Raw genomic sequence first — 25,536 nt, forward strand, 5'->3', positions numbered from 1 at the left:
AAGCCATTGTTTCATTCACTAGAATTGCTGCTAATGAACACATTGAATGTCCAACTAACTCGGAACTCTACCTTGAAAAGAGAGAGGGAGGGAGGGACCATTTCCTTTGCTCACAAGTTTGAGTCTCACAAAGTATTCAGTTCTGTTTCCAGGGCAACATTGTGCATGACAAGCAAGCGTCCACATGACCAAAGGTTTTGAGAGACAGATGAATGGGAGTGTGGTTGAACTGAGGTGACCCAGAAGCTGCTGTTAAACATCCGCGCACCTGTATGTTGTGTTTTTAGAGTATGAAAGAGCACTTGAGTATTTGTACCTCGGTTCAGTTGCATGTGTGTGAGTGGAGGATGGTTGTGTTTACCTTAATACCTCATTGTGTGAGTACTGTATTCCCTGATGTATCTGTATCCCTCATGTGCTGTTGAAAGGCTGCAGCGTGTGTGTGTGTGTGTGCGCGTGCGTGCGTGCGTGTGTGTGTGTGCTGGTTGTACAGTCGACTCCTCACTGTCAGATTTTGTCTCTGGTTTTCTCACTCATGTTCTGATGGCAATAAAGGACTTTTCATTGTTTGGTATATATAATTTTTTTTTTTAATAAAATCATTTTCAATATATTCCCAGATTTGCATGTAGAAAAAATATCATCAAACACAAACATGTTTCTTTTGATTTCTTTTGAAGGTAAAAGTCATTTAAAATGCTTACGGGTAAAAAAAACAACGAATACTTGAGTCTCATTGTTTCAACTTTACACTGGAAAAATAAAGAAGTGAAGGAAGGAGTTAGTTAAACCTCTGTAGTCAACATTGCCTCCCACCGTCTCCACAAGATCAGCTGAAGTCCAATTTTCTGTAAATTATCAGTTAAATACTGGTGCACTGCACCTACACAATATATTTAAACTAAAATTTAAAAAAAAAATCTGATAGAAATCCCCATTCAAAAAATGGCACCATAATCTTTACCAATATCAAAAAATAAGGGACAGAATCAGACTAAACAATTCTCACGAGATTTTTTCCAAAAATTCACAGAAGAGGATCAAGTGATATTTAGAGTAATAATCTGCAGTGACTCAACATCAAATTACCTTTTTCAGAGGTTTGAAACCAACCCTGACTTAGGCGGTGAACAGAGTGACGACACCAACATGTTCACCACAGCTGCTGCGATGCCCTGCCAAAGAGCACTTCGCCAATTTCTGATATATTTCTGACACGAGGAGCTGAAGGTATTTAATGCACCAGCAGAGCACATCTGCGGTTGCTATGGGGATGGAACATCTGGTGCTTCTCTACCTGACGAAGGCATCAGGCAGTTGAGCCACAGGTGACCACATTTACACATTTACCTGAAAAAAAACCTTGTACAATGGGGGGGGGGGGGGTTGCTTGACAAACTAGAAATCAAAGAGTCCAATTTTATGCTCAATCCGTAACTAAAGCTACAAACTGAGATAATCCTAGTTCTTCCTCAATCTGCTTTACCAGGGTAATGAATGTCTGGACTTTTCCCACTTCAGAAAAAAGATCTGAATGTGGAGAAGTTTTAATGTGGTATGAATTTTGTCCTTGGACCTCAGAAACGCCGCTGTATCTGCAAGGTTGCTTCTCTCGGCCGGTGGCGCCCTCTTGCGGACACTATGAGCCACAGCTACTTCCATCGGTGTATCGTGAGAATGTTTGGCATGTTATCAATTAAAGAAAGGGGAAGTTGACTTTTCCGTCCCTAACACAACATAAGTCAGGGCACAGAGTGACAGTAGAAGAGTCTCAAATGATTATTTTATTTTGTCTGTTGGCCCGAGCGTTTGTTGCTGAGAAACTGAAACCCACCGCTAAAATGATCAGCAAGAACGAGCGAGCGGACATGACGTTACGGCTTTTTAAAATACAGAAAGCCCGATTAGCCAGTCATGAGTCAAGCTTTTTGATTGACAGTTCAGTCCGCCAATAGCATTCCTATTTATGCACCAATCGCCGGTGTCCACCATATTGTTCCTTCACAGTTTCGACTCCGTAGCCGCGCGGCCCCGTCGAACAGAAGCGGTGAGTATCGTTATTGTTTTATCTTTTATAATGCAGATACTGACACTTTGAATGAACAGCCGCTTGGATGTAACGGAATTCAGCCTTAAAACACAACTCAAGCGGGTTCAGTTAAGGAAGGCAACGCGGCGCGAACACCTTGTTTGTTAGCACGTTAGCATGCTAGCATCAGCCGCGGCTACGCGGCCAGGAAGCGCAAAGACAGAAACGTCTCCGTGTTTGTTTTCTCTCTTTAACAGTGACGTTTGCTCAGTAGTTTGCCGGTATAGAGATGAGCTCCCACGGGTTAGTTATCCGCGTCCTCCTCTGATGACCCGCTGTCACCCCGCTTTCTATTTCCCGACTATGACGTAGGAGACTCAGCATTTGATCTCCGGCTCATCCCCCCCGTCACATGGTCGTCACTCACCCAGTGTTTACCCCCCGTAGGGCCGAACACTGGAGCAACAATGGTGAAGATATTCATTGGGAACTTGTCTCAGGACGCAGAGAAGGATGAGATCGAGGCGCTATTCACGCAGTACGGCACCGTGACGGAATGCGCCAAGTACAAAAACTACGCGTTCGTTCACATGGAGGACCGCAAGTCCGCCACTAAAGCCATCCGCGAGCTCCACCTGTACAAGCTGAAGGGCAGGCCCATCAATGTGGAGCCCAGCCGGGGGAACAACCAGGGCCCCGTCAAGCTCCATGTGGCCAACGTGGAGAAGGGGTTCGACAACGAGCTCCGGGAGCTGTTCGAGGAGTACGGAACCGTCACCGAGTGCGCCATCGTCAAGAAGTTCGCCTTTGTGCACATGGCGAACTCTGACGAGGCCATGGACGCCATCAAGGGGCTGGACAACACCGAGTTCCAAGGTAGATATACCTGAGGGGCCACTGGCACAAAGCATTGGATGTTGACTTTCATGATTTAGCCCCCCCCCCCCTCTCTCTCTCTCCCTCTCTCCTTCTCCCCCTCTCCCTCCTTCTCTCTCAGGAAAGCGCATACATGTTCAGCTATCAAAAAGCAGACCCAGATGGGCAGGGGAGGAAGAATATCCTCCCCCTCCAGGCAGAGGAGGCTATTATCCCCCCCCATACCCAGGAGAGCGGCCGGAGCCTCCCTACAGAGGTCACATGTCTGCCTATCCTCCTCCGCCCCCCCCTCCCCCGAGACGGCCGATGTATCCGGACCGCGGCTACGGGGAGCAGGATGGCTACGTGGACTACTATGAGAAGTTCCGAGCGCGTCCTTACAGCGGCCCGGGCTACGACGACAGGCGCTCTGCCATCCCTCCTCCCCCTCCACCTTCAGCGCTAGTGAGGGAGCGTCTCCGAATGGGAGCCCCTGACCCGTACGACCGACGTCAGCTCCCCCCTCCTCCGGTGTCCTACATGTCCAGGGACAGAAGCCCCATCAGACGAGCGCCACCCCCGCCTGCTCCGGCTGCTGGTAACGGATACTCCTATGAGCGGTCCCGTATCTCTCCAGGGACCAGGGCTCAGATGTATGCGGCGCCCCGCCCTCCCTCTTTCCCAGAGAGAACTCTCCCGCCCCCACCGCCGCCGCCGCCGCCACCACCACCTCGCTATGCAGCCAGCTATTAGTCGAACCAGTCGTACAGGTGAGAACAGACATGTTTCATCATCTCATGATCACATTGAAGACAATCGAATGTTTTTAAAAATTCAAATAAATCCTCCGATATTAGAGATGTGAGTCAGTTGTGGTAGAGTCCCGTTTGAGCCCTTCACCATCAGCCAGACCTCCTCACCCTGCACATCTAGTCCAGCCTAAAACCACTAAACACTGAAGCCTAAAACATTGCTGCTTAGCATCAGAAATCAAGCTTGCGCGAATACAGAGTAAAACGCGCTCCTTGACATGTGTGGTGTGCTCTCTCTCTCCAGGTTTAGAATATGACAAGATCGTCGTCTGCTGATGCACGTGGTGCTATACATCCCCCTCGTCTATGGCGGATTGCGTTGCGTTCGCCTGAGACTTACTGGAAGATACTGTATTGCGGACAGCCCCCGTTCTTAAAAACATACGATTCCATGTGCATTCACGTATTCTTCTGAGCTGTTTATGCCTTTTTTTGTTCCTCTGCTTGTTTTACTGTTTAAATCCTTCAGATGTTTTGCAGACTAGATGCAGGCTTAGGTGCTTTAGTCTCAGTGTGACGCAAAAACTAGCCACTGTTTTTCAGTCTTTCTAAGTTCATTATGGCCTCTTAAACTGTAGTAGTTTCATAACGAGGGAAGTCAGTTCAATGAGGGTATATCAGATTCTTTGTCAGCGATCTTATTGTAGGGTTTGTGCAGACGTGGGGTTTCTTGATCAAAAATGCTCATCGAAAAGTTCAAAAGGAAGTCCTTCAGTGTAGGAGTGCTTTGACACAATGATGGTGGTGTGGAAGTTTGTACAGGAATCCTTTCCGACACATGTAAGCATGACAAATCAAAATTTCCAGTTTGGTTTTGTTGTCTTTACACTTTGTGTTAACTTTTCTTGCGAAATAGTTAATATAGCAACGTTATGTATGATTTTATTTACAAGTTGCATTTCATTTGAAGGCTTTTTAATTTGAAGGCTTTTTAAATAAACGGATGACAACCAAAAAAATGACGTTCTAACTGTCGAGTTCTTCCTTGTCGGTCACACAGCCACTGAGCGGCAGACTAGATAACCTCAGTGATACTCTGGCGTCTAACTCAGCACGCGGTCACCGCCAGGCCTCACCTGTTAGCGGCTGGTCATGCGGTAGGAGATGTTCGCTCAGCTCACGCCAGCGACTCGAGCTGGAGCGTGGGACTCGATGGAACCCCTGCGCCTAAAACCATCAAGGTGTGCACGCGCTTGTGAAACGAGTCGAACGGTCAAGCAGCGCTTGACGAAGTGCGCGTCTGATTTTTAACGAAATGCCCCGGGCTCAGGATTTGGACTTTGATCTGGCTTTAATCTCTGACCTCAAAGGTGTGATTGTGATGTCAATATTCACCTGAACTGAGATCAAAGTCGAGCCCAGGACAGTTCTGTGGTTACGGCTCTTGGGGAAACTGGTAAAAGAACCGCGACAAAAACCCATCTAAACGTCTTTTAAACCTGATTCATTGACGTAGCTGCTCCCAAACTGGGCTGCATTTCCATCTGCAGCGGAGTCGTCTGGAGCATGCGCGGCGGCGGCGCTCATCTCCTACCTCGTGTCGAGCCCACCGGTGGTTTCCTAGAACGATGAACTGGGCTTTGCGCTGTGCTGTCTCTCATCTTGCGCCAGTTACTCTTCAGCTGCCTCGAACTGTGGCGTCGCTGAGTTCACGCTAGCCACACTCTCCACTGCTGTTTGAACTGTAAACGTTGTACTTGTACCATAAACTGCATGCAGTCTTGGTGTTCTTAGTATTTGTGCTCTTTGTAGGTTTGTTAGACTCTATGCAGCTCATGGTAAGTGACCCTCAGAAGATGACCAGCAGTCTGAAGATCAGGTGGGTACCATCACTCCTGACTCCTGCTACTGGCTTCAGACTAGACTAGAAAGATTTGGACCGGCACCACAGACTTGGGCTTGATGCTCTTGAGATTGAGGGTTCATTTAAACCTGTGCTTCTCTCAGGGACTTAAAGAACACAAGAGGTTCTCTGGTGTGCTTGTTCCTTGTTTGTCATGAACAGTAGAGATCTTAGCTAGGGGGGTTGTCGGGGTGCTCATGTCACCTGGGATCTCAAACCCTGTCTCTTGTCTGCAGGCTGGTGTGCCCTGCTGGGTCAGGCGGGGTGTCTGTCCGTCTCTGGACACCACAGGCGCTCCCAGGTAAAGCAGCGCGACCTGGAGCCCTCGCATGGCCGTTCAAGGAGAAATGGGATTTTGTGTTTTTAAAAGTATTTCTTGTGTTAACAGGAAGTGGAGGTTCGTCGGTCAGTGGCCTGGAGTGACGACGGCACGTCAACGGCCACAAAATGGACTCGATCATAAACGTCACATGACTGATGAAATGCTTTCTAACGTGAGGAAGCTCCTCCCACTTGTGCCTCTGATCAGGATCCTCGTTGGCTGACGTGCTGATATTTGATGTCTAGTTCAATGTTCACTGGATTCTGGTGCGTCCTGTACCGACGGTTAACCTGAAAACTTTCGCTCCCAACAGCTTGAGCGATGATATGGTGGTCATGTGATCCATCAGTAAATGTAGCACTTGTTAATAAACCGTACTTTTTAAGGCTCGATCTGAGATGTTGGTCAGATATGTTGATGGGTTTTATAATTTGATCTCACTAGAAATGTTTGAACTCGGGGAGCAAGAATTTTCTTAGAAATGGGACCCACATCAGTCGCTATTTAAGATCCCGTAGAACAGAGAGCAGCGGGGCGGTTAGAACCTGCTCCACGTTCTACTTGTTGCCACCCTGCAGGTTCAGTAGCTTCGTGTGCTTTCAGCGGCGGGAATACCTCAAGTCATGCAGGTACTTTATAAACATGGTCGCCTCTGGCAGGAAGAGGCTCCTCCCAGCATGCACCGGGTCAACGGCCCAACGGTCACATGATAGACCGTAAAGTGATCGTATCAAGGTTCTTCGAGGCAAGACGAGGTCATCGTCAAACAAAGGAGTGATGGCCGAACACCTTCTTTGTGTGATTTCCTCTGAGAAGTTTTATTGCTTGAGTTGTTCCAGTTTGCTTTGATGCTGCTCCAGGTGGGCGGAGTCGGCGAGCTACGGCAGGTGTTGATGGCTTCTTGGCGCTGGTCCAACTGCAGCTTGTGGGACAAAGGTCACGTTTCAATCTAAATTACATGATCACATCGTCCTTCTCGTAGATCCTATAAAGCGAGACCCAGATTAGAATCTGGTCTTTGTTTTATGACTGAAGAAGGAACCTGACAATCAGGTTCCATGAGCCTGCAGTCTGGTGACGTGGTCGCGGTCTGGTCCAGACACCCCTGGGAGATGCTGGTCGCTCACTCCTTCTGAAGTTTGAACAAACTTGGAAAAACCTGAGATTTGTGTCCCAGACGTGGTTGTAAGGGAGGGTTCTTGTGTGTTCTCACGTGGTGCTTCGGGGGGAAGTCCTGACTCATAACAGCTGTGACTTGGTTGGACGAAGAATCCAATGACCTCTGCCGTGATTGTGAAAGTGATGGCGCGTGCGCTGATCCGAGGCAACCGCTGGCTCCAGTGAGTTCAGCCGCTTCTGCTTCATGAGAGCTTCTGGAGGAATTTGATCCCCGATAAAACCGCAGTAACCTGTTCCCTACGTTCTTGAAGGCTGGTTTGAGATCAGCCTCACTTTAGAACTCTTGCCCATTTTCATTTGTTGTTTGGAGCATAAACTGAAATGAACTTCATTCATTCGGTCGGATGTCAAATCTGAAACACAACATTCACAAAGTAGATTTGTCAAAAACAAGATTTAATTCCAGCACGCAGAGGCAAATGAGGAGCTTCTGAATGCTCTGTTGGACGAGGTGAGGACAGGACGAGAGAATCACAGCTTTTCAGTGTCAAACACCTCCTCATGGAGTGCTGACCAGATGATGTCACATTACAAAGAGGTACTTCAGGCTTGGGATACATAAGAAAGTCAAACACATCACAGCGCCTCCCAGTGCTCAAGTAAACTCCAGAGTCTCATCGGTCTCCAGGGGCCCATGTTCCTGGAGCTCAGTAGGTAAACGGCTCATCAGCTGGGAGCCTGATTCCATGATGGGCTCCATACTGGGAACACACGTGCATGACTCCCTGGACGGAGGCACCGCCAGGACCTCCAGCTCCACCTCGAAGCTCCCCTTGGCCTCGCCACCCTCTCGGATGATCACCATCTCGTACTCCCCAAAGCGGATCAGCGCCTTGTCTGGCAGATCCATCCTCTCCAGGAAGCCCAGCCTGGTGCTGTTCACCAACAGCTGCAGCTTCTCGGACAGGTTCTGGATGGTGAACAGCATCTCTGGGCTGTGGGGCGTGCGGTAGGCGTGGAGAGACAGATGTTTGCGGGACACCCGGGTGTCTGCCAGGGTGAAAGTGCAAGTCTGGGAGTCCCGTCCCAGCCTGAGAGGCTCCGCTGCCTGGTGTCGGCTCTTGGTACCCACGGAAAGCGACTGGAAAACAGCCTTCACGGCCGCCTGGGGGTGGTAGAGCTTGATGTAGAGACAAGTCAGAAGATCTTCTTCTGTCTCGATCTTCTCAGACGCGCTCATTGTCTCCAGCTGAACCTTAGGTGATGAACGGCTGTTCTGACAGAAGGAAGGACAAGTTTACCTCAAGTGAAGTCATAAAGCAGTCAGACAAGCTCCTCTGTAGAGGTGTTTGTGCCTCACCGCTGGCCTCAGTCAGGAGGTCAAACTGCATCCAGCGGGACGCCGATCCCAGAGAGCCGAGTAACGGTGCTGGTGGGGAGAGTGATCCGAGTAGGAGTGCCTTTGGTGGCTCCGTGCTTGCAGCCTCCCACTGCTTGAAGTGCTTCAGTCCCTCCCAGGACAACAGAGTGATAGCGCTGCTACGTTCAGGCGCACTTCGGGAAATTCCCGAAAGTAACGTGACAGTCACGATTTACATTGTTATTTGAACAAATTCCGTTTAGATATTTAAATGACACGCCAGTTAATTGGTGATCCCTCAACAGAACTCAATTTTTTTATTAATTTTATTATTATTGTTAAGCGAATTGTTGTCATTTATCAAGTTAAAAGCTACACATCTTTGCTATGAGGAACTGCAGATCAAGTTACACACGGGGCCGTTGGTGTTCTGGACCATTTATGAGACTACGTCAGCGTTTCTCAAAGTGTGTGGCGTCCCAGGGGGGATTGGGGGGGGGGGGGGAGTCACCCGACGTCCAAACATTATTTCCCCCCTCACCTTTCGCTTTGTTTATGGTTCCACCGCGAGAAAAATTCCGACGTCCAAGCATTAGTCCTGCCCTGGGGGAACCAAAGCGCGCTTTAAACCTCTTTCATAGCAACTGTTGTCAGGTATGTTTTTAAAATGGAGAGATATTTGACACGGATGAAACATTTTAATTATTTTTTTCTACTTCTGAAAAACTAAAGGAATGTTTGTAATTTTTAATAGGTCAGTAAAGTTAAACATGGCCTATTTTGTCAAAAAAATTGGCGTGTGGGGGGGGGGGTGAAATTTTTTCTTCCTCCAAAGGGGGGAATGACAGAAAAGTTTGAGAACCACTGGACTACTTCAACAATTCTTCGATAGCCTATTGATGATCCTATTAGTGACCTTATTATATCTTATCCATCTTATTTTTAAGACCTTCATATTCAACAGTAAAACGATTATATTTAATTGTTACTACTTGAATGCAATGTGACAAATAGCATTCCCATTTTCGCCCTTTCATAATCGGTTACTTTGTGGCTCGCCGTATTCTAACGTACGACTTTTCTAAGGACACATGAAGGCAGCACGACAACCCAAAAATTCCCGGCTGACGCAACTAAACAGACCGGAAGTTACTCTTTAGTTTCACATTTAGTTACAAAAAAAGCCTTTAAGCGAGAGAGAGAGAGAGAGAGAGAGAGAGAGAGAGAGAGAGAGACTGGGCCCGCACCAGAAAGCGGGATTTGTGAAAACTCTGAGTTTGTTAATCCTGCGATGAGGGAAACTCTGAGTTTTCAGTAACAGGAAGAGAGGGAACTTAAACTCTGTGCCTGTTGCTATGGTAACTGACTCTGTGACCCAACCTGGTCACAGGTTTTATCAGAGAAACTCTGAGTTCCTCCGTGTCTCCCCCCTCCCGCTGAGCTGTCAGGCGTCGGGAGGGGGTTTGAAGACACAGACAAACACAGAGTTTGTTGAACCCGCATTCTGGAATGGACCATCATCCGGGACACCAGGTGGTGCTGTGGCGGTGGAATGACAAGCAAGGCGTTAAACCGGAAGTTAGTCAAATAAAATCTCCCTAAAAGGGTTTGAGTTGTACGCGGAGGCCGTCCGTTAAAAAGGTAACCAATAGGTACACGTTGATGTGTTGAATACCACGGTGTGATTAGCAGAATGTAACGTTTTGAGTTTGTTTGTAACGTTGTTGCCTGACCGTACACCGTTAGCCCGCTGAAGGACCCGCGGCGCTTTGTTGCTAGCGTGGCTCGACGTCTTAGCTAACAGCTAACGGTAGTAAAAGCAGCTGAACTAAGAGTTGGAATTGGCGTTAGAGTGATGCCTAAATCTACCACGGTTTGTAGAAACACTGTGTGAAGTGCTGGTGTTGGGAGAGATCAGATGTTTGTGGGAGACTGTGTTGACCTGCTGCGATAACGGTCAGCCATTTTGCATCGACAACAAGGCCGCGGCGCTGCAGCCTCATGCAACAAAGCCAAACTATTAATGGAGTTGATGACTAAAGAGTACAGGAGAATCACTGTAACGCCGGGCAGGTATTGATCCGTGCACACCCTCATTTTCTTTTTCCGTTTTAAAACCAGATCAGTAATAATGGTGAAGATTTTTGTTGGGAATCTTCCCCGAGAGGCAGATCAGGAGGAAATCAAGGCGCTCTTCACCCAATATGGCACCGTCACGGAATGTGCCATCATCAAGAATTATGCTTTTGTCCACATGGATGATCGCAAGGCTGCTACCAAAGCCATCAAGAGCCTGCATCTGTACAAGCTGCATGGGACCCCCATCAACGTGGAGGCCAGCCATGGGAAGAACTACGGATCAGTCAAACTGCATGTTGCAAATGTAGAGAAGGGAGCAGACGATGAGCTCCGCGCCCTCTTCGAAGAGTACGGTACTGTGACTGAGTGTGCTGTTGTCAAGAATTTTGCTTTTGTACATATGCCAAACTCAGACGAGGCCATGGATGCCATCAAGGGAATAGACAACACAGAGTTCCAAGGTAGGACAAGGCCAGGGTCTTGGAATTGTCCGCTTGTGGAATCTGAAATGGTACCTAATGTCTCTTTCTCTTTTATTTGCATTCAGGCAAACGCATCCATGTTCAGATTTCTAAGAGTCGTCCCAGGCATGATGAGCGGGACGACTACCCTCCTCCACCAGAAGGGGGAGGCTATTGGCCTCCACGCTATCCAGGAGACAGGCCTGAGCCACCTCCTCCTCCCCCCAGCTACATGCGAGGCCGCATGGGCCATATACCCCCAGGTTACCCCGCCCCTCCTTTGCCACCTCCTCCCCCCAGACGAGCTGTCTATCCCGACCGTCCCTATGAGGGTGACAGGGAAAGGTACAGCGTGGTAGATTACTATGAGAAGTACCGAGCTCGCCCTTATGGTATGGCCTCCTATGAGGACCAACGTGCTGGCGCCCCTCCCCCTCCTCCCCCTCCCCCTTCAGCCGTCGTGCGAGACCGTCTTATGACCCCGTCACTCGACCCATATGAGCGTCGGCCTATCCCCCCTCCTCCGTCCTCATACTACGCCCGAGACCGTAGCCCGCTCAGGAGGCCGCCGAGCACGCCGATGCCCCCTGCCGGTAACGGCTACTCCTACGAACGCTCTCGTCTCTCTCCGGTTTCCCGGGTCCCAGCATACGGAGTTCCTCGGGCCAGGGACCCCTACACAGAGCGCCTGCCTCCGCCACCGCCTGCACGCTACGCTTATTAAATGAGGCCGCAGCACGTGACGTCAAGGTGAGAATAGATCTGAGGCAGACTGGTCTTCATAGCTTCCTCCAAAACTCCCCTTCGTCCTTGTAAAGGCAGAGGCAGTAACTGTCCCGCACGCTCAGATCAGCTGGAAAAAGAGAAGCGCACGAGGCGGTCACACGACCGCCGGACCGTCTGGAGGCTCAGATAAACTAATAAAAGCTGCCTGTCGATAATTGAGATGGAACAACGTGCTTTTGTATCTTCAGTTGTAGACAGTTCATTGGTGTCATTTGCTCTTTTTCCAGGATCGTCGTTCGACTGCGTCGCCGCTCGCCACCCACTGATGCTCGTGGCGCTATCCACTTCTGTCTGTGGCTGAGCGCGTTAATGTTCCCCTGCGGCGCTCTCAGGAGGAACTGAAATGCCGACGTCCACGTCTTGTTTTTGTTATTGGGTTCAGTTTTTACACCGATCTTTTTCCCCCTGCTGTTTCATTGTGATGTAGACTTTTTAATACTTGACGTCTAAGTTAGGCGTTTTTTAATTTGTAATTTTTTACGTTTTGACTTTAGTGTTCTGATGTTGTATGTGACTTTAGCAGGCAGCAGTTTCTAGGTAATACTTGTGACTGTAGATTTAGCTGATTAATGCTTGTTGTTAAATCTAATCTGCACGTTGGTGCCGTCATGTTAAGACCTCACACCGAAAATAAAACCCTTGTGGCGTTGCTGTGAAACTCTAAAGTGCTACGACGCAAAAATATGATTTATAGACCCGCAGAGCGCTCTCTTGTACCTGTACACTGTCTCAATAAACGATTTGTGCAGTAGTGTGATTCACAAATGTAATCGTAGTCATGCCAAAACGTCTCCTCAGTGTGACCGTGACAGTGCATCCCAATACGTGCTTGGACCCTCCGACACACATGGTACCATTACCAGTAACCCACCTTTGAGGAACTAAAACGCCTTCAACGAATCGCTAGAAAAATCACTTTCATTTTCACTCATCAGCCTTTGAGCTCGTCCCCTTCAGTGGCTAAGTGACATCCTCAGGGAGGGACATAGCCAGGCAGAGTAGTTGACCCTTCAGCCTGGGGGGAAGGTGACCTCAAAGGCTGCTGAAGACCCTCAAATACCAGGTAAGTGAAGGGTTTGAAGGTCCTCTGGTGATCACTTTGTCAAGGCCAGACATTTCTAGTTCTTTCCTGATGATTCTTGAGGTAAAGTGTCTGTTGATCTCTCGTACACAGCTGGACTAAGTTGTTAATCAGCTGCTCTGTGGAGTGGTGCAGGAATGAGTCCCAAATCCTGACGTACGGGTCCTTCATCTCCAGCTCGACAGGTTTCTTGCTAAGTGACTGAAACCAGGTTTGTTGACCCTCGCCGGCAGTGGTGCTTCCCCTAGGACACAGGTGTCGAACTGGTCCAGTAAAGGGCCGGTGTGGCTGCAGGTTTTCATTCCAACCGACCAAAAGCAACACCTGAATCTACTTAAATCAACAGCTCATTGGCTCATTGCTTTTGCTTGGTTGGAATGAAAACCTGCAGCCACACCGGCCCTTTACTGGACCAGTTCAACACCACTGCCCTAGAAGGTGTGTTTTCTGTTCCAGTAACTCCTGATCAGCAGCCTCAGCTGCTGTGTTTTCCCTCCTGCTGCTTATTGGGGATGCTGGAAGTTCTCGGCCTGGTATCTCTTGCTTAGCCACCAATAAGCAAGACGGCGACAGTGTGTGAACTCCAGGCCGTCGTCCGGTATGATGACATTTTTCATTCAGCTGCAGTCTCAGTAACCCACAAACACTTGGAGCTCACGACACCACGGACGAGCGCCGGCGAGTTGCTCCAACCAACCTGCTGTGAAACAGCAGCAAACTGGGAGCTGGTTAGTTTTTAATCTCCCATCACAGTGATTGCGGGTTACTGATCACACGGCTGGATGATGCTGGCGTCCTTGGATGCTTTATGCTGTGCCTGCACACAAGGGTTGGTGTCGTGAGAAGTCGGTCACTTAATGAGACGAGACCTTGTGGTGGACGCCAGTCGTCACGCTGAAAGCAGCTCAGAGCAGTTGTGGTTGTCTGGGTCGTGGTGCAACAGCCTGATAGGTGGGATGATTCCGTCACTGTGCCAGCAGGCTGCTGGTGGCCAGGGAAGACGCGCCTGCATCAATCCCACTGGCTCGTGGGGGAGGGAACCATGGAGGTGATCACTTCCTGTTCCTGCCAACAGTCCTCATCCCTGCAGCGTTCCGCACTGCCAGTGTGTAAGAGTGAGTGTTGAGTCCGTTGATAGAGGAGAGAAACCCGTGCAGTGGTGGCTCGCGAGGGCTGCGCTCTAAAGGTGCAGGAAGTTTAGTCTTTGGATTTAGCGCCTTCATCCTGGGGAGGAATTCTTCTGTTACAAAAGGTGACGAAGGTCACCAAGGCAGAGATGACAACCCAAGTGAACCCATGTTCAGAGAAGGCTGGGCAGTCACCTGTCACTCAAGCGTCAGGGACGGGAATCTCAGGAGAGTCTTGGTCAGAGGTGGAGGAGGCCAGTGGTCGTCAGTGGCGCTCCTGCCTGTGTGGACGTGGTTAGATTGTCCCGCTGCTCTGGGATGGTTTGAGTTTGGTCATTGAGCAGATGTGCTCAGAACATGGCGAGTGTGGTTCCAGAGCTGGGATGCAGCTGTCGATAGGAGGAGTCAGGAGGGTTTGTGCTTCCTGACAGGATGAATTCATGAGGCGCTTGGAAAGCACCAAGCACGTTTCTGGAGTTTGGTTAAATACACTTGATGGATGTGACATCTACAGGACTGCTTTGTATTGATGTTTGAGTTCTGACCTGCATGAATAAAATATTACCAACAATCATGGACTCCTTGCTTGTTTGAAGTTCCCGTCAGTATTCACGTGAGATCCGTTTCCACCTGGTGAAACATTTAAGGGATAAAACTTGGACCTTTTCTAAGTGTATTTCAAGCTTCAGAGCTAAATGCATTCACCACAAACATACAGTTCATTTGTCAAAGTGCTGCTGTAGACTGCAAGAATTCAACATGATGTCCAGTCTGAGGAGCTGATCTTTGAGCAAAGTGGGAAACTTGAGCGGTTCAACATGGCCGCTTCATCTGAACAAAACATTCCCAACTGGCAAAAGGAGCGAAGGCCCTGGCAGCTGCTGATTTTTGTGTTTTACTCACCAAAAGAACAAAATTAATTCATGACTTCCAAAGTTTGTAGATTTGAAAACGGACACATTTAGCTGGTACAACGCTAGAGTGACAAACTACCTAAAATATGCTGAAACATCTGCTGCCCCTGGCACTTCAGTGCGACTCTACCACCGCCGGCCGGCAGGGGGAGACATCCAGCACGTGACGCATGTTCCTTTCTGTCCTCTCCAGTTACACTCAACTTGAAATGCAAAAAAGGACAAGGTGACACCTGACAGACATTCGGTACGAGTTGGTGAAGTCAGCGGTAGTGACGTCACACGTAGGGAGTTTATGTGAATAAATATATTTAATAATGATGCTTTTATATATGAACGAATGACAACTACTATTTCACTCATTCCAAATGTACGCGCGTTACCTTCAGTCAAAATATCGACAATAACAGTTATGATATTATTACATTTGGCGTTTGTGTTGTGTTCCAATTATTTTTTTGATTATTGTTCACAGGTTTTGTTCAATGTTTCTGTTTTAATCCGCTGCAGGAATGTTTATAGTCATAAACTGCCAGTCAAAGAATGTGAGGAAACTGCGAAGGTCCTTTTCCTAGAAAGAAGCGGAGCCTCACCCTCCCATCTGGAAACTGTAAAATAAAATGTGAGTCGAGACTTTATGAATAGAAACAAAAATCATATTTAATTCATTTCTTTATTTGCACAACCACACAAACTGCTGTATGGGGAGGAAGTTGGAGGAGATTTGTTGGTTTGAAAAGTCGTGACTTGCAGTTCTCACCGAGATAAACCTGGAGTCAGCACAGGGGCCCTGCTGCTGGGGCCGTGTAGAGGACCAGAGTCTGCCCCTCCTCCTCCTGCTCCTCCTCCTCCTTCTGCTCCTCCTCCTTCTCCTCCTCCTTCTCCTTCTGCTCCTCCTCTTGCTCCTCCTGCGCCTGGTGTTTTATCACACGTGATAGAACCTCATCCCCAAAGAGCTCAGCTCGTCAGGACCGAGCCTGTCAGAGAATCAGAGTATCTGAATGTTCAGGCCGGTCGACGGTTCCTGAAGGCAACACCCATGTCATGTTGATACACATTTTCTCTTAGCCCTCCTCTTAGTCTTACAGGTAGGAAGCAAAGCCTGATGCTGTTTGTCACCTAATCAGGTTTAGGAGAGAAACTCCACAGAACAAATGTGCAGGGACGTCTCATGAGGCTGATTGTTTTTCAACTGGATTCACCTCGTTTCTCTGTGGCCGTTTCTCTTCCTCAGCAGCTGAATTAAAGTTAAATGAGCAAAAGATTAAATCTGGATGAGACAACAGGTGAGAGCAGCGCACATCGGATTCAGTCCCACTGTTGCTGTCTGATGTTTCCAGATTATAACAGCCAGGAGGAGAGTCCCGACGCCCACCACCACTCTCGTCACCAGCTATCACGCGAAGTAGCAGAAGCTACTGGATCAGTAAGAACCGTGTTTGTACCGATGGAGAATCCACAGAAATATAGACGAGAGTCAGAAACATCCACTCGCTGGATTGTGAGAAAGACGCCGACACGGCGGAGCTCATTTCAAAGTTTTCAAAGTTCCACCACAGAAGGAAGCTGCTCCGTCAGATCCATACAACCAGGAGATGCAGCTGGTTTTGGTTCTGTTGACCACTCTGAACCTCTCCACCCGAGTCCTACTGGTGGAAATGTTGGAGCGCCGCAGTGAGACGTCCTCATCAGGCTGGACGTCCACAGTCTGAGAGGCAGAAACTGAACCCCAGTGAGAGGAGCACAGATTTTCTCCTGAGCTGAAGTGGAACCACCGCCTGGATGCATGGTGGAGAGGACCAGAACCAGCTGTTGTCAAGGCGGAGCGCTTCATGGTGCGGATGGCCGTGTGTCAGCAGGGGCTCTTGACTCCACTGTATGGTGGCGTCACTGGAGAGGGGGCGGGGCATTCGCAGCTCCACTCCCTCTCTGCTCCAGATGTAATTTAACCCTAAAAGTTCCCCTCCCTGAGTTCTGTCATTGACAATACTCTCATGCAAGTCTGCCATTCTTCAGGACACAGTTGGTTGCTCTTGACGACTAAAGTATGAGTGAAGAAAGAAAACCAGCTGACACACTCAGGTTCAGGCTCCATCAAATGAGCTGATGTTCATTTCTCTTTTGTCATGCGTGGAAAATCAGCCGACACTAAAAAATGTCCTGTGTTTGTTAGCATAGGGTAACCCGTTATTTCAGGGGTCTAGAGCTCCAGGACCAGACATGGCCCGCCCCAGGATATCACATGGCCTTTGACAGCTGCGTCCGCTGTCTTCCTGTTGGTTTCCAGGACTTCATCTAATGCTGCCTCCTCTGACGCGTTACCTGACGAAAGGTTGGGGAAATGTTGGAAACCTCCAGAGAGATGCATGTTGTGCTTGTCGTGTTCCGCAGCTCCATCTACGAAGGTGGGACTTTCTTTGCTTGTGCCGGTTTTCCATTTTATTTCAAAAATCCTTCGGTGATTTTTGTCGTATCAGTTAATTTACTCCATTGATCAGTCAGCTCATTTACCCCCACCCCCACCCCCACCTTTTAGGTCTCCAGCAAGTTTCCGTCTTTGTCAGCCCTTTTGTTTCTTTTCGTCGGTTAGTTTTCTGTTCTCAAGTGTTTCCACCACTTCCTGAGCCCTGGGATTTGCCATTTGTGGTGCCTTGATGCTCACATAATAATGAGACAATACAAGACGTAGCAGTCCAGCGTGTTTGTGAAGGCACAGTAGGCGAAAGGTTGAGAGACTGATTCTCTGGTTGTGTGAAGACTGGCAGGCGTGATGTTTGTGGGCTGGTGCCTTCCTGTCCTGGAAACTTTTGTTTTTACCTATAAAAACAACAGTGGCCACCAGTGTGCGTTTTGTTTTGTTGTGTATTTTTGTGCCTTGTCTTTTTGTCTTTTTTCTTTTTTGTCTTGAGCAAATAGGTCAGTTTTCATCACCTCCTTTGACTTCAAAGGCGTCAGTGTCGCTGCTTCCGTCCCAGCTTCGACCACACAACAGACCCTCCGACTCTACCAGCATCCAACATCAAACCTTTTCTCCTCAGATAAATGAAAAATACAGAAACAAACACAAGCAAGAAAACACAACTGGCTTGAATTCTTTGCCGTTACACAAAACCCAAAGTTTAGAGCTTCAATTGCTGTCTGTCTGGTGGCGGCGTGCGTCACATGTGGCCTCACCTCTCTCTGGTGCAAGATCATGGGGTTACTTCTTCCATTTTGGCTGGAAACTCGGACAGCCTGGTTGAGATTATTTGAGTCAGTGACTGAATCTAAGTCAAATACATGCAGAAGAAGATTGGCATCGCTGAAAAAGCACGGCGACGTCAACTCCTTCTTCTCTCCCCTTTCGCTGTCCTCTGGTCGAGGCAGATGGCCGCCCGGCCCGAGTCTGCTGGACAGGAGCGCTCCTTCACCAACTTCTTCAGACTGTGATTCTTTCCACATTTTACAGAACATAATCTAGATTATGATATAATCTAGATTAAATCAATTTAATTTAAGATACAAATCTGAAAGAAAGTGAATCATTTTTATGAAATCATCAAAGTAGGCAGGCGTCCCCCCATCGTGCCTGTTTGTGTGTCTGTGGGCCAATCATAGCCATCGTGGGTGGTGCTACGCCGGCTGCAGCAACGTAACAATGTCTGCGGTAAATTCTGTTGTTATGTTTTTTAATATTTGTTGAATGTCTTCTATTCACTAAAAGAACCCAACTGGCCACTTTTAAAATCCAAATCTCTGTCAAAAACAGTTTTCAGTGCGTTGGATGCTGCTAGCGTGCTAGCTCGGAGCACGTAGCAGGTTGATGTAGCGAGGGCGACGGTAGCACCCAGCATGCACCCACAGCCAGAGCTGCAATCAATCATCAAGCATGCAAGTAAAAATGTACCAACTGACAACAGAATAATCTGAATTACACATCATGGAGCTGTCCAAGGTCCCTCGGTCCCAGACGAAGGAAATGAGCCGTAAAAGCAGACCTCTTGATTTGACCCTTTTTGTGTTTTTGATGTTCTCTCTGTTCTAAAGCACTTTGAGTTGTAATCTCAAAGTGTATCAGCACTACGGTGGACAGGGAAGTGCCTGTTGGCTGCTATGGCAGCAGGGTTCCCCTCACACCTGTCCTCCCCACAGTAACCAGCAAATGGGCCATAAATACAGGAAGTCACATGACCTCAACAATACGGGGAGGAAACATGTATCCTTTTAAACTTCTATTTTGGGTTGGAAAAAAACAGAATAACCTTCATACCTACTTTCTACATTATTATTACTTTTATGAGCTCATTTCCTATTGGTATGGAAATGAGAGGTTTCAGCGTCACACGCTCAGACCCTCCAACCTGCACGCAGCCCCGTTTTGGGGCGATTTTTTCTGAAATCTTTCAGTCCGGATGTCTGAGACGATGCAGCTCTACATGAACCTCTGCGCAGTGCGTAAGTGGCTTCAGCCTGTCGCTCTAACTGAGGCTACAAATGGAATGTTCCTAAAACTCATCTCGTCTTTCTCCCAGTTTGTCTGCCAGCAGTGACGCTCTCATCAGCACTCCTCCAGGACACAGGCGTCATTTCAGCCAGCGTTGGGGACAATGTGACTTTGCACTGCTACTACGAGAGCCAGGTGGCCATGCATTTCTCCTGGTACCGACAGACGCTGGGGAAAGGACCAGAGCTCCTGTCAAACATTTACAAGTTTGATAAACACTTCAACAGCCTCCACCGGCTGGGGAAGAACCCTCGCTTTGCTGTGGAGACCAAGGCAGGGAAGAATCACCTGCACATCTCAGATGTCCAGTCCTCTGACTCGGCGTTCTACTTCTGTGGGAAAGCACACTCCAACCAGGTGGAGTTTGGAGAAGGAGCCTTCCTGAGTGTTGAAGGTAACGCAGTTTCATCTCTGTTGTGTTTGATTTGGGTCAAATTCCAATTCAGTGGAAAATCAACACCAAACTGCCCAGAAGCTTTAGGTCCTGCAGCTCGAGCGTGACTGCACTCACCTGCACCCACGGTCAACTCTGAGAATTCTTTAGCCCACTCGAGATGTTGTGGTTTTCACAGACTTACAAGGTAATAGACGATAATAGTAATACTCAGAATAAAAGTGTGTAAATTCCGATGTGTGTGGTTGCACAGCAGCCGTTTGGAGCGGTGATTGCAGTCGCAGACAGAGCTGTTTGTTCCAAGTGCTCACGAGGCTCTGACATGTCACCATGATGTCCTGTAGATTCAGGAGCCACCGTCGGCGACACTATTGTGGCCTCAGAATCCGACACCGTCCATCCTGGAGGTTCTTTGACTTTCAGCTGTACCGTTCTAAGTGGAACCTGCAAGGGAGAACACAACGTTTACTGGTTCAAACACGAGTCCTACCTAGGAATCCTTCTCATCAAGGTGGACCGGTGTAAACCTGGCCCCCTAGCAACGGGGACACGCGCCTGTGTCTCCCATTTCCAGAAGATGAACGTGAGCACCGCCGGCGGTGGAAGCTACCACTGTGCTGTGGCCTCGTGTGGGACCGCTCCGTTTGGAAATGGAACCAAGTTGCTCGCCGATGCCGAAGAGCCCACAGACCCGATGAGACTCTTGGTGCGGCTGTCCATCATCAGAACCGGGATCCTTTTGTTCCTACTCTCTGTTGGTCTCTTGGTTTACAGCAGGAAACGCTGCTAGTCATGGGTGCGGAGACGCAGGATTTGGCTTCCTTTGTTAATTGCATCAGTCGCTATTGATCCCAGGAACAAAGGCTAATTCACTGTTCATGTGTTTTTATAAAGATGTCCATTCTTTTTTCTACGCGCTAAAACACAGAATATTACTCAAGGAAATCAAGCTTTTGATCTTGTAAAATACCTCAACAGAGGCTGACGGTGGTGATGCGCATTCTTTAATTAAACGTTCCTCTTCTGATGGTCTGTCTTCTAACTAAAGAGCTTCCAACTATCCTTTATTAAGAAGATTTAAACACCCAAAGTCAGGGTTTGGATTTCAGCCGGCATGTAAACCTTTGGGTTCAGGTTTTTGTCTCAACTCTTAAACAGTTTCTTAGAACCGTGTCATAGAACATCAATTAATTTGGGCTTCAACATGTAAACTTGAATGTTCTCACCATAAATCTTCCCTGTGTTCTACTGAAAGCCTTTGAGGTAAAGTTACACTGTTTTTGTTGTTGTTGTTGTTTTGGGTTTTTTTGGCAACATACAAACAATAAAATAAAAGGGCCCAAATCCTCCCAACACCACAGAGATCACAGTCAGTGATCAAAGAGATTCTGGTCAGATCAAAGGGAGATCTCTCAGAACAGACTCAGACACAGAGCCCCAAGATCAGAGTTGGAACTCTGAGATCAAAGCCAGAGATCAAAGTGCAAAGAGCAAAACCAATCCATTCCGTATTTTGAACAGACAGAGACTCCAAACAGAGAAGTCTGACTTTTTGACTCAAATCTCAGAACAGGCTCCATACTAGTCATTATAAACTGTTAAAATCCATTTTGATGGCTACTTGGGATTATGGCCATCTGAAGGGGGTGTAACTCGCAGTTGGAAATGGGGGCTAAAATCATACTATGTGAAGAAGATGCTGAAGATTCCCAGTTTAAGACAGCAAATCATAGTAAGAACTCGACAGGACCCGACTCAGCAAACCAGACGATGAATCGCCGGCTCACTGTCTTCGCTCAATGTGCGCTGAAGACATCTGATGCTCATTTCAAAGGCTTGACCTTTGACACTGGCTTGTTTTTCTCTTGGCTCCTGTCTAAACCCTTTGAGCCACAATACGGTCTTCCTGTTTTCAACCTAGTTTCCACCAGCACAAACCTGTTCGTGCCGCCTCCACCGCAGCAGCAACCTGCTCTTACGCTTCTGGTCAGAGGAAGGTGTGAACACGTCAGCGCACTCTCTGTGTGTCGGCATCATTCTTTAACAAACACTCACAGTCGATGCAGGGCTTCTTTGTGCTCAGTGACCCAACACTTCAATGATGAATTGTTGCCACTTTATGGCGTTTTTGCAGCAGATGCTGGATTTCTGGAAGCCTCCACTGCCAACAACTGAGCCTGGTTCTCAGATTAATTGGAGCTCACAGAATCCACATCAAGCCACTTCTGGTGTGTGTGGAACACATTTTATTCTCCATTTAGAAACATTCAAACCCCACAAGATGGCAAACTGTGGGCTGATAAGTACAGTCACATTTCATTGACAAGATATTCAGCAAAATGTGAAGCCACTGCCGTCTGCTGAGTGGCTGTCGACCAGCAACGGGAGCACAGCAACGCTGACATCACGCTGACAGAACCGCACTCCAGACATCCTCATGTGACGAGACGTCTTACACATGAAACCAAGGATAGAATAAACACTCTAAACATGTGAATTTGTGACACTCAGTTTACATGTATGTTACTAATTCTATTCTATTCTTGGTAATGAGTTTGGGATCATTGGTTAGGACTTCTTTTGTGAAGCTAACCTAAAAACATCATTAGTACCAAGGCCTTTGTTCTGTGTGATTCCCAGGATAAAACGTCTCAGGTCTGTTGACGGCACTTGATGTCAGAGTACACTACTGTATCTCTGCTGTATTTGACCGCCGCCTGCCTGACAGACAGGTTTCTGGGCGTCGAAGTCACATTTGCGTAGATAACTGTATCACTGCTCTGTGAGAAAAGAAAAATCATCAGGACTCGCTTGTATTGTTGGACGAAGTGCAAATAAAAGACACATTTTACCTGATTGTCTGCAGGAGATCCACCATTGGCTTCTAAAAAAGGAAAGATCAATTCCAGTTTCTGCAGGATGTCACACAACGTGGAACCGAGTCTGTTCCAGATGTAGCAGCTGATCAGTACAAAGGTTTCACGTACCTGTGGAGACATTCTTCTGCTTTCGGCAAGATGTCCAAAGAAGAATCAGGGTCACGGTCCCGAGAACGACGTTTGACGCAATCAGTGCAGTAACAGTTGGACTCAGTTCATCTGGTCTGGTAAGAGCAGGGTCCCCTTAAATAGACCACAAACAGGTTTTAATTAACTTCCAGTGCAATAGCCAGCGTCTGACCAGCACCTACTCTCTTAAAGGGACATTTCTTTGGACTAAACTGGAACCTTACTAACCCAACCCAAAAGAAACCATCTTAGCTATTAACAGAAACAAGTCCCAAAGCCCGCGTCCAGCAGGCCCTGATGGAACCTGATGGACCCTGATGGACCCTACTGACAAGCACAGCTTCAAAGTCTGAACTCACTGTAAAAAATCCTGGTCCCTCTTCCAGACAACATGTGTCCATATAAAGTCACAGCACAGTAGTAGGTTCCAGCATCCCTGGAGCTGAGGTTCCTCATGACCAGCGTGTACACACAGGCAGGTTCTCCAGCGCTGGTCTCCTTCCTCCAACAGGACTCAGACTTGTTCCCAGAAGAGTAAACCATTTCTGGAGCAGAATTGGCAGAGTTTTTCAGCCACATGACACCAGTGTGGACCGCAGCACAGAACTGAGTGGTAACGGAGCAGCTGAGCGTCACAGAGTCGCCGGGCTGCACCGTCAGAGACCCCGGCTGCTGGATGACAGAGTCGCCGCTCATCTCTGAGCCTTAGGAAAGACGCCAAAGCGTTGGTGATCAACAACATGGCGTTCACATTCAACTAAAATGACGTCGCAATGCCACGGATACCTTTTAGGATCAGAAAGGTTCCACGTCCAAACTGAATGCCATTCTGCATCACCACGCCGCAGTAGTACGTGCCGACGTCTTCCCACGTTGTTGTGGAAATGCTCAGGTGACTGTTGATGCTGTCAAGTTTTACAAAATAACGGCGACCAAACGTGGCGGCAGCTAAACTTCGATCATTTCTAGAGTCAAATGCTGCCAAAAGCTCCAGTCCCCTCTGTGGAGTTAATTTGTACCACACTCTTTTTGCCGCTGCTGTCTTCACGAAACATTCAATAGAAGCCGGGTCTCCCAGTTTCACTGTTCGGAGGGAAACAGGCTGAGAAATGTTATTTTTGTGTGCCACACCTGAAATAAAAGACAGGACACGGTCAGATTTGTATCTTCGTTGAAAATATTCCACGCGAGAACTTCAGTTACTCACTCAAAGACCAGAGAAGGAAAGCAAAGTGTCTCATCAGCATCTTGTCTGCTTCCGCAGGTATGACCTACTGAGGCAACACCAGGCGTGAACACGTCTTAAGAACCTGCCTCCCCGTCTGTTTGCTCTGGTTGGCACATCTGCGTCAGCGTCATTGTGCAGAACACGATTGGTGGTATCACAGTCAACCAAAAACACGTCTTCACTGCTGGTGTCTGAACTTTCAGGAAGATTTAGATTTGGTTGCACGCGTAAAAGAGCCAAACATTGGAAGTTTAAAGAAGACCTGAATAGATGGATGCCTCTGATTACTTGAGCCAGAGAGGAGTGACGAGAGGGACGGAGGGGGAGGAGTCTGAACCTGCCACTGAGGCCACGGGGCTCAAAGAAGTGTGGAATGAGACAACACCAGGACCTGGAGCTTTCACGCTGACCAAACATTCTAATTTGTGCTAAAACTGCTAATGATGTGGTATAAATAAAAGGTAGTGGTGAGTTTGTGTACTGGTTCTGGTCCTCAGCACTACAAAGTCAGGCTTGTCCCACTTTAAAGGGAGGGCGAGGCTGGAAGAGGCGCGCTGGGAGTGCAGCGAGGCTGAGATGAGGAGGAAAGACACTTTAATTGTTCTTTGCAAGGCTTTTTAAAAAAAAACATACACAGCTTCTTCTCACACAGGCACAAAGCACAACTGTACAGCAGCCAATCACGATCTAGTGCTGCACGTCGGCGTACACGCATCCATCCACGCTGTCCTCACACCGCTGGCCCGACCTGCGACCCTGCAGTGTGATAGAGCAGCGTAGGAGAGGTCCTGGTTACCCTGATGATCAAATACAGCACAGCTCGTCACCTCATGACTCAAACAGACAAATGTCCCAAAAAAGCCATGTGACTCAATGAAAGCACTTTGAAAGTACACACCTGCCTCTGCGTGTGGAGGCTGCAGGCCTCCTTTGTGAGTCTAGACATGAAAAGACGAAACACACTGCTTTTGAAAATGCACCCCCCCCTCCACACACACACACGCACACTCAGTTTCATCATTTGCACTGAAAGTAATTAATCAGTTCTGCTCTACAGAGGTAGAACTGCTGCCAGATGTCAGCCAGATGTGAGCATGACACTTGTCTTTCGCGGAGCCATCCACATCTGAACCGACACCAACAGAACGACGGGCTCATTTGTTGATGATGGGGAGGAAGCCATCATCCCGTGACTGAAGGTGAATCACATCACCGCCGTGAGGCTGGGCTGATTTGTGTTTGTGGTCAAATCATCTTCACTGAACTTCCCTGATCAAGTATAGCGTTGGGGGTGGAGCCTCCCGGCGCACTGACAGCCGCGTGTCTTCAGTGCGGTGAACACGATGTAAGCCAGGACAACGACCAGGACGGAGGTGAACGCCAAGTCTCCACTCAACCAGTACACCAGGACAGGAGAGTCGACGCCATACGAAGTACGAAGCGTGGCTTCTTGAGTGCAGCAGTGGAGCTGCAAGAGAACAGAGGAGCTGTGGTGAAGCAACAGAACAAAGAAGAAGAACCAGAGTCACAAAACCACACGGACATCCTGTGGAGTGTGTGTGTGTGTGTGTGTGTGTGTGTACGTGCGTGCGTGCATGCGTGCGTGTGTGTGTGTGTGTGTGTGTGTGTGTGTGT

At 48.3% G+C, this 25,536-nt stretch overlaps 5 protein-coding genes across 13 annotated transcripts; 3 read left to right on the forward strand and 2 right to left on the reverse strand.

Annotated features, from left to right (window-relative positions):
- Positions 1 to 1,903: 1,903 nt before the first annotated feature.
- LOC147238439 (RNA-binding protein 4.1-like) lies at positions 1,904 to 6,248 on the forward strand. 3 transcript variants are annotated; one of them, XR_015111719.1, is made up of 6 exons: positions 1,904 to 2,047; positions 2,477 to 2,905; positions 3,027 to 3,654; positions 5,449 to 5,515; positions 5,776 to 5,840; positions 5,928 to 6,248. XR_015111719.1 is itself a non-coding variant. In XM_086196716.1 (4 exons), exons 2-3 carry the CDS (start codon positions 2,497 to 2,499, stop codon positions 3,635 to 3,637), a joined length of 1,020 nt encoding a protein of 339 aa, XP_086052842.1. In that variant the 5' UTR covers positions 1,904 to 2,047; positions 2,477 to 2,496; the 3' UTR covers positions 3,638 to 3,654; positions 3,941 to 3,986. The 3 variants fall into 3 exon arrangements, 1 of the variants encoding a protein (XP_086052842.1); XR_015111718.1 differs by having other exon boundaries at positions 5,449 to 5,840; XM_086196716.1 differs by lacking the exons at positions 5,449 to 5,515; positions 5,776 to 5,840; positions 5,928 to 6,248 and adding an exon at positions 3,941 to 3,986.
- Positions 6,249 to 6,927: 679 nt separating this feature from the next.
- Positions 6,928 to 8,790, reverse strand: tifa (TRAF interacting protein with forkhead associated domain). 2 transcript variants are annotated; one of them, XM_086197349.1, is made up of 2 exons: positions 8,341 to 8,790; positions 6,928 to 8,256 (listed from the first exon to the last, which is right to left on the reverse strand). In XM_086197349.1, exon 2 carries the CDS (start codon positions 8,218 to 8,220, stop codon positions 7,636 to 7,638), a length of 585 nt encoding a protein of 194 aa, XP_086053475.1. In that variant the 5' UTR covers positions 8,221 to 8,256; positions 8,341 to 8,790; the 3' UTR covers positions 6,928 to 7,635. The 2 variants fall into 2 exon arrangements, with proteins under 2 accessions (XP_086053475.1, XP_086053476.1); XM_086197350.1 differs by having other exon boundaries at positions 6,929 to 8,251.
- Positions 8,791 to 8,870: 80 nt separating this feature from the next.
- Positions 8,871 to 12,331, forward strand: rbm4.3 (RNA binding motif protein 4.3). Of its 3 annotated transcripts, none has more exons than XM_086197076.1 (4): positions 8,871 to 8,994; positions 10,462 to 10,880; positions 10,967 to 11,630; positions 11,894 to 12,331. In XM_086197076.1, exons 2-3 carry the CDS (start codon positions 10,472 to 10,474, stop codon positions 11,602 to 11,604), a joined length of 1,047 nt encoding a protein of 348 aa, XP_086053202.1. In that variant the 5' UTR covers positions 8,871 to 8,994; positions 10,462 to 10,471; the 3' UTR covers positions 11,605 to 11,630; positions 11,894 to 12,331. The 3 variants fall into 3 exon arrangements, with proteins under 3 accessions (XP_086053202.1, XP_086053200.1, XP_086053201.1); XM_086197074.1 differs by lacking the exon at positions 8,871 to 8,994 and adding an exon at positions 9,637 to 9,981; XM_086197075.1 differs by lacking the exon at positions 8,871 to 8,994 and having other exon boundaries at positions 9,989 to 10,880.
- A 147-nt stretch (positions 12,332 to 12,478) lies between these two features.
- Positions 12,479 to 20,688, forward strand: LOC147238442 (immunoglobulin kappa light chain-like). 2 transcript variants are annotated; one of them, XM_086197079.1, is made up of 3 exons: positions 12,479 to 19,222; positions 19,300 to 19,665; positions 20,010 to 20,688. In XM_086197079.1, the coding sequence occupies exons 1-3, from the start codon at positions 19,180 to 19,182 to the stop codon at positions 20,453 to 20,455; spliced, it is 855 nt and encodes a 284-aa protein (XP_086053205.1). In that variant the 5' UTR covers positions 12,479 to 19,179; the 3' UTR covers positions 20,456 to 20,688. The 2 variants fall into 2 exon arrangements, with proteins under 2 accessions (XP_086053205.1, XP_086053203.1); XM_086197077.1 differs by having other exon boundaries at positions 12,479 to 17,193.
- Positions 20,689 to 21,967: 1,279 nt separating this feature from the next.
- LOC147238443 (signal-regulatory protein beta-2-like) lies at positions 21,968 to 24,028 on the reverse strand. 3 transcript variants are annotated; one of them, XM_086197009.1, is made up of 6 exons: positions 23,881 to 24,028; positions 23,460 to 23,804; positions 23,033 to 23,377; positions 22,653 to 22,787; positions 22,518 to 22,549; positions 21,968 to 22,445 (listed from the first exon to the last, which is right to left on the reverse strand). In XM_086197009.1, exons 1-6 carry the CDS (start codon positions 23,918 to 23,920, stop codon positions 22,317 to 22,319), a joined length of 1,026 nt encoding a protein of 341 aa, XP_086053135.1. In that variant the 5' UTR covers positions 23,921 to 24,028; the 3' UTR covers positions 21,968 to 22,316. The 3 variants fall into 3 exon arrangements, with proteins under 3 accessions (XP_086053135.1, XP_086053134.1, XP_086053133.1); XM_086197008.1 differs by having other exon boundaries at positions 21,968 to 22,549; positions 23,033 to 23,371; XM_086197007.1 differs by having other exon boundaries at positions 21,968 to 22,549.
- Positions 24,029 to 25,536: the final 1,508 nt, after the last annotated feature.

The sequence above is a fragment of the Aulostomus chinensis genome, chromosome 24 (assembly GCF_037954235.1).
Source record: "Aulostomus chinensis isolate RoL2024-O1b breed Wild chromosome 24, RoL_Achi_v1.0, whole genome shotgun sequence".
In the NCBI taxonomy this organism is placed as follows: domain Eukaryota; kingdom Metazoa; phylum Chordata; class Actinopteri; order Syngnathiformes; family Aulostomidae; genus Aulostomus; species Aulostomus chinensis.